Raw genomic sequence first — 10,534 nt, 5'->3', positions numbered from 1 at the left:
TGGCCCTCATATGTGGGATCCGAACCGGGGCCCTCTGGCATCCCAAGCGAGTTCTTAACCATCGCGCCACTCGGCCGGCCCCCCCCAATAAAAATCTTTAAAAAAAAAAAGCATAATGTAAAAATATTTACTTTGTCAAATATCACCTATAACAATTTATTCAAGAAATAATTTTTATATAGAATTATAGGTAAAGCATACAGAAAGACAGTTTATTTGTTATAATTGAATAATAGAATCATGGAGAGATTGTATGGAATAATTAGATATAAATTTCAGATATACTTTAGACATTTAAATTAAAATAAAATTAAAAATTTAATTGGTCACAGTTTTCCAGTAACTGTAAGAACAGATTTTGTTCTACAGGATGCAAAAGCATATGGTCAGTTGGGGCATTGTGGAATAAAATAGTAATGAACTAAAAAATAGAGATTACACAAAAACCTAGTAAAGATCTGTAAAGACAGTTTTTATTTCTGTTAAACAAATAGAATCTTTCCCCCATCGGTTTATGTTCATGGCTTCATTTCTCTAGAGTGGAATTCTTGGATATCAATATCTTTAATTTTACTGAAATATACCAAATTGCTTTTTGATATGGCTATACTAATTTTCAGCCCTATCAGCAATGTGTAAGGTCCAATTTCCCTATATGGCGGCCTATACTTTATATTATCAGGTCTTAAAAGTTTTGACAGCCTCATGAGAATGGTAATCGAGTTGTTTTAATATCTTTGTTAACTAGTGAGGATGAGCATATTTTCTTGTTTTCTAGTTTTTTCCTTTAGTGCTTGTACTTTTTGTATATTTTCAGAAATCCTTTTCTCTATCCTCTAAAAATTATTCTCCTATTTTACCTCAATAATTTTGGATTAATATGCAGCTGCTTTAATTCTCTTGAGATTTATTTTTGTGAGATGGAGATTTTATTTTATCTATTTCTATGAAGTTAACCAGTTGTCTCAGTATCATTCATTGAACACTATATTCTTTCCTCACCAATTTGTAATGTCACCTCTCCTACTTGCCAAGCTTCCCATGTATGTATGTGTGGGTCTGTTTTAAGGTCCTCTGTTCTTTTCCAGTAGTCTATTATTGTATATTTTAAATTAGAAATTTTTCTTATAAAAAGCTTCAAACATATATAGAGATAATAGTATAATGAACCCAAATATACTCATCACCCAGATTCGATAGTTACCAAGTATTTACAACACTAGCATCATTTTCGTCTTTTATATTCCAGGTCTTTGTTCACTTCACCCCTATATACTTCAGCATGCATTTCTATTATCACATCATCAAAATAACATTTTAATATTACCTAATAGCTCAGTCCATATTTGGATTTCTTTGTCTCAAAAATGTCTTGTTATAGTTGATTTGTTTAAATCAGGATCCCAAAAGGGTCCTACTGAACTTGGTTTTTTATGTTTAATTCTTTTAACATTTAGATCATTTGAGCAAAACCTCTTTCCCCCAGTCTCTTTTTAGTTTTCCCTGACGTTGATCTGTTAAAGAAATCAAGTAGGTTTTTCTTTAATATTCTACTTTCTGGATTTGTCTGTGCTCTTTATGGTGTAATGTAACTTGTTCTAGCTCCATATATCCTGTATACTAAAAGTTATTTTTAAAGACTTGTAATCAAGATTTAGGTTCAACTTCTTTGGGGTGGGGAAGCAAAGAGTTCTTCATAGGTGGGTGGTTCTGGTACTTCATATTACATCACATCAGAGGGCACCTAATGTATGGATATTTCACCCACTCTGAGCAATGCTAAGATTAAATTAGTGAGATTCAGGTAGTTTCAGCTGGATCCCTCCATAATAGTTATGATCTAGTGGTTCATCCTTTGATGGTGATGTTCTGATTGCCGTTCTTCCTGTATTAGCTGGCATTCTTTAAAGAACAAATTTGCTTCATCAGCTGGAGCTATTTGGTTACCCTGAAATACAGTTGGTATCAGAAAGCAGGATAAAGGCTTTATTCTTTTCCTTCAATTTCTCAGTATTCAGAGTAAGGAGTTGGTGCCTTAGTTTCAGTAGTGACCAGTAGGGGTATTACTGTTGAAGACTTGCGTATCATTAGTATAGATTTTTTTAGTTTTTTTCGGTGGTAAGGTTGTCTAGATTAACCAGTCCATCATTACGTGAAGCAGAAGTCAGCCTTTTCTCTTTACGTTATGTTGTTTAATTTTAGAAAGAACCTGTGTGTTATAAATATATGTAAAATTTTAATGAAAACATTAACTCATTTTTCTAATTCTAATTTTTTGGTTAGTTGTGAAATTTCAATTTTTCATGTGTTCATTGGTCATTTATTTGTATTTTTCTCTTTTTGATTGTTCATGTCTCTTTGTTCTTTCTCTTTGTTGATCTTCAACTTGATTTATGAAGGCTTTTTTTCTCCTAAGGATGCATTTTTGCAACCCCATAATTTATAATTTGCCTTTATTTTTAAAAGTTATTCTTTTGGAAGGGTTTATATTAAAGATTCTTTAATATAGATATCCTGCATAGCATGATTATTTTTACTTTAGTATTATAAAATATTAACCTTTATTTTCTTCTAGTACTTTTTTTACATATTTAAATAATTAATCTCTATGAAAATGTGTTATTAATACTTGGCTGCAAATAAATTTACTTCTATATTGACATGAAATAAGACCATTTCTCTGGAAGGGCCCTGCTGATGTTCAAACCTTTATAAAATGTGTCACCTATTTGTGGTCCTAAGTGGCATATCATAGCAGAAAAAACAAACTTGTTAAGCAAATAAGTAATTTATAGATTTGTGCTTAATTATAAAAAGGCAAAATTTAAAAATACCAAGATATTTCTTAGATAAATAAACAGTAATTATTACAAGTTTATAATATACTACCAGTATTTTCATATTCTTGAAAACTTGATTGGGGCATTTGTTTCCTTTGTGTAATAATTGATTTTATTCCTGTTATTTTGGATAGACGCTTGGCATTTCACCTGAAGAGAAATTTGTTATTACAACAACAAGCAGGAAAGAAATTACCTGTGATAACTTTGGTAAGCAATATTAAGTTCGTGCTTTTATATTTAATATGTTCTAGTACATCATAGGACAATAACTATTTGATTACATAGATAACCATCTAAAAACTATTGATGATTTTGGTTACTTTGTTGGTATGGGGGAGGAAACTATATGTTCACAGTTTGTGCAGAGGTCATATTTTTCAAGCAAGATTATAACAAAATAGTTGATACCATTTATGGCTACAGAAGACCTGTGGCTAGGTCCAGCAACCAGCCACAGGTCTTCATGTAAGCCCTCAAGAAGCTAATTTTCCTAACTAACTTGGATTCTTCCATTGCATTTTTTCACTTAATTAGATCCTAAGACCTGCCAGTTTTTCATACCTGACTCCTTTTGAATTTAACCATTCTTCTTCATTCCTTTTGATACCACTCTAATGTAGTTCCTCATCTGATTTCCTGTGCTAATTTAACTTACTAAGAATTGAGGGTTTCAGATAAGTGGAAGTATTTGGGCCTGTTCAACTGATATTCTTAACAAAACACAACTGACTTTATAGATTGAGCCATTGTTTGAGGTTTGCCTGTACCATCTTTAAAGATATTTCATAGATAAAATTTGCATATTGAAAATTATAAATTCATTGTGTTTCTGATGCACTTAAGATATGACCTTTTGATTACAGATGAAACTGTTACAGATGGAGTTACTCTATACCTGCTACAGTCAGTCGATCAGTTACTATTAACAGCTACAAAAGAACGAATTGAATTCCTACCTCACTATGATACACTGGTTAAAAGTGGCATGTATGAATATTATGCAAGTGAAGGACAAAATCCTTTGCGTAAGTATACCATTTATACTAATTTTGATAAACTGTTAACTCTCCATTATCCCTATCACATGTACCATTCCTTCACTTTAAAAAATTCTCTCATTCTACTTTATTAGAAGACTGATAAGTCATTGTGAGCTTTCTTGCTTCAACCTCTTCATCACAATATAATTCTTTAAAAAAAAAATTTTTTTATTAGTTTTTATTTTTTATTTTTTTATGTGGGAGTTAAAACGGCAACCTTGCTGTTAAGAGAGCACACTCTATCCACTGAGCCATCCAGGCGGCAGCTCAGCTCAAGGTGCCAAGTTCAGTCCCAGCCGCGGTTGGGTGTAGCCCACCATTGAACAGGCAATCTTGTCATTAGGAGCATGTGCTCTCACCAGCTGAGCCATCCTGCCACCTGTTTGCAGCTCAGCGGCAGCTCAGCTCGGGCACAGCTCACTGGCCCATGTGGGCATCAAACCAGCGACCCTGTTGCTCAGCGCTCATGCTCTTAAGCAAACTGTTAACCAACTGAGCCACTCGGCTGGCCCTTGTAATTCTTTTTCTACCTAAACCATCTTACTTCAGAGTAAAGATACCTCTCCTTTAAAACTAACTTCGTATTAGAACTCATTCCCTCAATTCATAAGAGATCTTGTATCTACACATTTTTCTACCTCATGTATACTCTCCTTTCTGGATTTATTCTTCCTGGCCTCCTACAGACCTCTCCCAATTGAGAAAATAATTGTTTTACCTTGCATATCTGTATGGCTGAACTGTAAGTGGTCTGTGATCTGATCTCCATTTCTTTATTATTATCTTCATTTTTACTACTTGCCAGTTTTTGTCCTACGTTTGGATTGTTTGCTAGTGATCTTTACAAATCAGTTGATTTGCAGAGTCTTCTCTGTCTGGACCATGCCAAAGTGTTTAATAGTACTTAGATGTTTATTATAAACTTTCTTATTAAAAATATATTTTTTATTGTATGTGCATTATAGTTTGTAGGAAATTAGAAAACGGTAGGTAAGCAAAAAGAACATTAAGAATATCCATATCTCTACCATCCTGGTATAACCACCAATGACACTTTGGTGTTAATCATTTCAGACCTTTTCATATTGTTTGCGGATATCTTTTTTTTTTCTATTTTAGTAGTTTTTTTTTATATGATGCATACTACTTAAACCTACTTTTTTGTTTAAAATAAAATGAAATCTTTCATACATATGTCAGTATATATTTTTAAGGTTAAACACTATTCAGATAACAATACATTGAATAGTGTTATTAGACATTTAGGTTATTTCAGTTTTTTTATTTTTACAAATGACTGAATATTCTTGTGACTAAATTTTTGTGCACATCCTTACCTTAAGTGCTACTAATACTATTACTGCTATCAGCTACAGTGCCAGGCACTGTGTCAAGTGCTTTATGAGCATTTTCTCATTTAACCCTTGATCTTATGTGGTAGCTAATGTTAGGTAATGACCTTATTTTGCAGAAGAAACTGAGGCTAAGAGATTTTAGGTAACTTGTCAAAGGTCACCCTACTAGTAAGTGTTAGAGCTAGGATTTGAACCCTAGCAGAGTGACTTTAGAGCTTGAACTCATAACAAGCATATTTATTACCTCTGACATTGTTCTTTTCATACAAAAAAAGCTCTTATTTCTCCACTCTTAAAAACATAATCTTACTTCTTCCATCGGCTGCTGCCCTGATTTTTGCTCCTGTGTACAGCAAAACTCCTTGAAAGAATTGACTGTGTTCATAGTCAGCAGTGCTTCTCCTCCATTCTCTCCTATTCCCTCTCCTGTACTTAACCTTTTAAGGTTACCAGTTACTAAATCCAGTGATCAATTTTCAGTTTACATTTTACTCAAGACATTATTTGACACAGTTGATCACTTCTTGCTCCTTGATATAATCTTCACTTGGGTTTTAAGAGACCATATTCTCTTTATTTTCTTTCTAGCACTGGCTGCCTTCTGTCTTTCCTTTCTCTACCTTTTAAAAAAATTTATTGAGATGTAATTGACATATCGCCCTACCTTCTTTTTTTTTTAAGATTTTTATTGGGGAATTGGGAGAAGGGGAACAGACAACTTGCTGTTGTTTTGTTCTTCAGTCTAGTTGTGGAGGATGTTGCTTCACTGGCCCAAGCTGGCACCATCATTGCGCTCTTCCCGGTCAAGGCAGATCAGTCGCCGGCTTCTGAACGGCCGCTCACAGTGGCTGCTGGCTGCTCACGCTGGCTGCCGGCCACACACGGTAGCTTATGGCAGCCCACTGCAGCAGGGGTCTGCAGACTACACTGACGCTGGCAACCCATGGCAGCCCAGCCCCAGGTCGAGCTGCCGTTCACCATCTTAGCTGCAGAGGGTAGTGTCATTGGCCCTCATATGTGGGATCCGAACCGGGGCCCTCTGGCGTCCCAAGCCAGTTAATCAACTTAATCAACATGCCACTCGGCCGGCCCCTCCCTACCTTCTTAATGTTGCAATGCCTCAGGGCTTAATCCTTGGTCCCTTATCTTTTCTTACTTCCTCACTTGTTAATCCCATCCAAACTCATGGCTCCAAATACCATCTTTATGGTAGTGACTCAAATGGAGTTGATGAGAAATGGTAATTTTTAGTTAAATATTGAAAATAATGCCAGACTTTTCTCCTGAATTTAAGTTTTTGTCTATCCAACTGTCCATGTGGCATCTCTACTAGAATATCTAAGATGGGAGCCCCATCTGTTCACTGAATCCTATACTACACATCGTTTTCCCATCCAAATTGATCATTGCCTTGTCCTTCCAGTTTCTTAAGCCAAAAATCAAATTGATTCTTCTGTGTCTTGTATATTTCATTTAATCTGTCAGAAAATCCTGTTGACACTATCTTCTGTCTTTATCTAGAAATGATCATTTCTCACCACTTCTATTGCTAACACCAGTTCTGAGGCACCATCGTATCAAGTAGATTATGTAGGCCTCTTAATTCATATCTGTCTTTTCGTGCCTTTCCACATAAGAGTTGAGAAGTAAGATTGTGTTGTACTTTTACTGAAAACACTCATGGCTCCTATTTCACTAAGAGTATAGGCCACAATCTTTACAATTTACATACATGCCCTTCTCAATTCTGCTTTATACCTCTCTGACTTTGTTTCCACAACTCTTCTCCTTGTTTATGCACTTCAGTACCGGCTTTATTCTTAATTTAGTGCAATCTGCCTGGAATGCTCTTTCAGTCCCTGTCTCATTCCCTTATCTCATTCAAGTGTTATTTATCTGTTACCTTCTCAACAAAGCTTACCTTGATCACCCTATTTAAAAATGTGACTGTGTTCCCTCTAGGCCTTTATACTGTTTTTGATCTCTTTTCTCTGTCCTTTCTTTTCTCCATGGCATATACCACCTTCAAAGATGCTAAAGAATTTACTTATTTATTATGATTATATTTGATTTCCCATCTTTTGCCACTAGAATGTTAACTCCACAAGGACAAGATTTTGTTGTGTTCAGTTCATGGAACAATGCCTGGCAAATAGTAGGTTTTTAAATATTTGCATATTGAGTGCATTCTTTTTCTGGGGATAAATTTCTAAATGTACAATCATGAAGTCAGTAGGTAATATTTATTTATAAGATTTTTAATATAGATTAATTATCTTCCAGATTGGTTGTATCAGTTTTCATTGCTACCATCATTATATGAACAAGCAGGAGCATTGACTATTTAAACTGTTGCTTTTGATTTTTGTGACTTATACAGTAATACCTTGGTTTGTGAGCATAATTCGTTCCGGAAACAAATTACTTGTATTGCAAGACATCGCTCGTTTACCACGTTAAAATGTATTAGCAATGTTTGCTTGTCTTGCAGAACACTCACAAACCAGTTGCTCTCAATCCATGGTTTTACTGTATTCCTGGGTATTTCCCTGCCTCTCTTTCCTTTGCCATTGGTGTTACTTCTGATTATTCTTGACGGTATGATGGACATTTCTTTAAATCATGCTGATCTTTTCTTTTTATACTTTTCTCTTAGTGAACTGATTCAAGTCTTAACTATTCTGTCATTGAAGCAAAAGTCTTTATTCCTGCCTGTCTTGATTCTCTCAGTTAAGCATATCTGTTCCAACTCCCTATGGAACATCTACTCACTGAACTTGATATAGTGATAGGGCATAGCATCTAAAACTGAGTTTTTCTCTCCTCCCCTCTAAATTTTCCCTTTATGGGAAATTTGACCATTTATCCAGTCTTTTGGAGCAAAGACTTAAGACTTTCGGATTTCTTTTTCTTTCTCTTAATCAGATACTAAAATTTACTAATTTCTTCCAAATTTCTCTTTTTTTTCCTCCCATTTCCTCAGTGTCCCTTCTCCACTTTTTAGAATTACTACCCTTTGCCAGGTCTTTATACATGTCTGATTTCTAGCTATTAGTTTATAAACATAGCCATCCTGTAAGTGTTCAGAGTATGGAAGTGCTTGCTGGAGTGCTACTCTGTGGATTAATTATAGCTTTAGTTGGGGTAAGCTTCAGTGGAAGTAAGAGACATAAATTTGGTATGTTCCCTTTTTTAATTAAGGGAATAAAAGTGGCAAATAGTTTGAGTAGTGACCTTGAAGAAAGGAAAATATTAGGAACAATGCAGAACCAGTGATAAATGGAACAGCAAGTTGGTTGTGTAGTAGAAAATCAATAGCAGTTCTGTGTCATGACGTTCTGTCACTTGGCAAGTTGCTGTTAAAAGATTTCTATATCTAAGTTAGCTCTTAATAGATACTTTTATAGTTGCTTTATATTGGCTTCATATCTGTATTTGTGCTTATTTTTGACATCTGAATGATGTAATTGCCTACCATAGTACTATTTGATTTTATGATTATGGTCTTCTGTTTCCTTTGTCTGTATATTTGTCTTTAGATTATAAACTCCTCGAAGTCAGGAATCATGGCTGGCTGACTCATTGTGTATAATGCTACACAAATATTGGTTGATGACAGTTTTTATACGCCGATGGTGATTGGTGATGATGCCTTTAATTATGTATTGCATTATTAGGATTAGGATAATACTTTAATTCTAGTTCTATGGGAAATAAAAGTGATGACTTAAGGTACTTCAGAGTGTCTTCTACTTTGAACTTTTTTTTTTTAAGATTTTTTATTGGGGAGTTGGGATGGGAACAGCACTGGGGAATTGGGGAAGGGGAACAGACAAGTTGCTGTCGTTTTGGTCTTCAGTCTAGTTGTGGAGGATTGTGCTCTTCCCGGGTGAGGCAGATCAGTCGCCGGCTTCTGGACAGCCGCTCACGCTGGCTGCTGGCTACACACGGTAGCCCATGGCAACCCACTACAGCAGGGGCTGCAGCCTACGCCTTCATCAGCAACTCACAGCAGCCCAGCTCCAGGTTGAGCTGTTGTTCAGCATCTTAGCTGTAGAGGGCAGTGTCACTGGCCCTTATATGTGGAATCCGAACCGGGGCCGTCTGGCGTCCCAAGCCAGTTCTTAACCATTGCGCCACTCAGTCGGCCCTACTTTGAACTTTTATATGAAGTATTTGGTAGGAAAAATTTAAGCAGTAATCTTTACTCATTCTCTTCCAGCATTTGCTCTTGCAGAATTAATTGACAATTCATTGTCTGCTACTTCTCGTAACACTGGAATTAGAAGAATACAGATCAAATTGGTAAGAAAATAATACTATAAAGCAATTTAACTTTTCCTTTTATAGAAATAGTATAAGCTCATTGGAGAAAAATTAGAAAATAAAGATAAACTAAAAGTAGAAATAATTATCTGATATCTTTTCATCCATTGTTAAAATTTTTTTACGTGCCTTTTTTTCTGTGCATAGATATATGCAATATATGTGTGATCATAGTGTACATTTTGTTTTTTGTGATCTCTTAAACATTGCCATTTCATGAATATCATGAATATTCCACAGTGTAATGTACCATTGCTGCAGTTTGGTTTATTGGCTATAATATAAAGTATATTATAATGTAAATTATAATATAAATATAATAATCAGCCTATTATTGTTGAGCATTTAGATTTTTTTCCTATATTTTTGCCATTGTAAGCAATGATGGCATGATGAACATCTGTATAGGTCTTGCTACACATTTCTGATGAATTCCTTAAGCCAAATTTTGTGAAATGAAATTTCTGGGTTAAAGGACATGAAGAATTCGAAGGCTTTTTGACTCATACAGTTGAAATGCCTTTTAGGTAGTTATATTAATTTACACTTCCATCAGCAATGTATAAGTGAGCCCACTGAATCACTTTTTCTGTACTTTTCATGTTTTTATATTGATTTTGCTTTTTCTGTCTTTTTGAACTTATTTTATTTCATAGCATTTTGATGAAACACAAGGAAAACCTGCCGTTGCAGTGATAGATAATGGAAGAGGAATGACCTCTAAACAGCTTAACAACTGGGCCGTGTATAGGTTGTCAAAATTTACAAGGCAAGGTGACTTTGAAAGGTTAGAAAACCTTACTCACTTTTTTATGGGCAGCTGGGTGTTTTAATGAGGGTAAGAATTCATGTATTTTTTTAGTTATACATGATACATTGGAGGTTTTGATGTTATCAGTATATTTATTTAGATTTTTATATTATAGAATTTTTATGATCAATACTTAGTTTAGAAATAGTTAAAACTACA

At 34.8% G+C, this 10,534-nt stretch overlaps 1 protein-coding gene across 1 annotated transcript in view; it reads left to right on the top strand.

Moving 5' to 3' along the window:
- The window catches only part of SMCHD1 (structural maintenance of chromosomes flexible hinge domain containing 1), a 143,987-nt gene that overhangs the window by 6,338 nt on the left and 127,115 nt on the right, over positions 1-10,534 (top strand). Inside the window, exons 2-5 of the mRNA XM_019665107.1 lie at positions 2,975-3,050; positions 3,707-3,868; positions 9,461-9,543; positions 10,221-10,351. Of these exons, the coding sequence (XP_019520652.1) occupies positions 2,975-3,050; positions 3,707-3,868; positions 9,461-9,543; positions 10,221-10,351 (452 nt within the window). The remainder of the gene's footprint in view (positions 1-2,974; positions 3,051-3,706; positions 3,869-9,460; positions 9,544-10,220; positions 10,352-10,534) is intronic.

Source organism: Hipposideros armiger, unplaced genomic scaffold (genome assembly GCF_001890085.2).
Source record: "Hipposideros armiger isolate ML-2016 unplaced genomic scaffold, ASM189008v1 scaffold_433, whole genome shotgun sequence".
In the NCBI taxonomy this organism is placed as follows: domain Eukaryota; kingdom Metazoa; phylum Chordata; class Mammalia; order Chiroptera; family Hipposideridae; genus Hipposideros; species Hipposideros armiger.
This window is presented reverse-complemented; position numbering and strand designations above follow the sequence as displayed.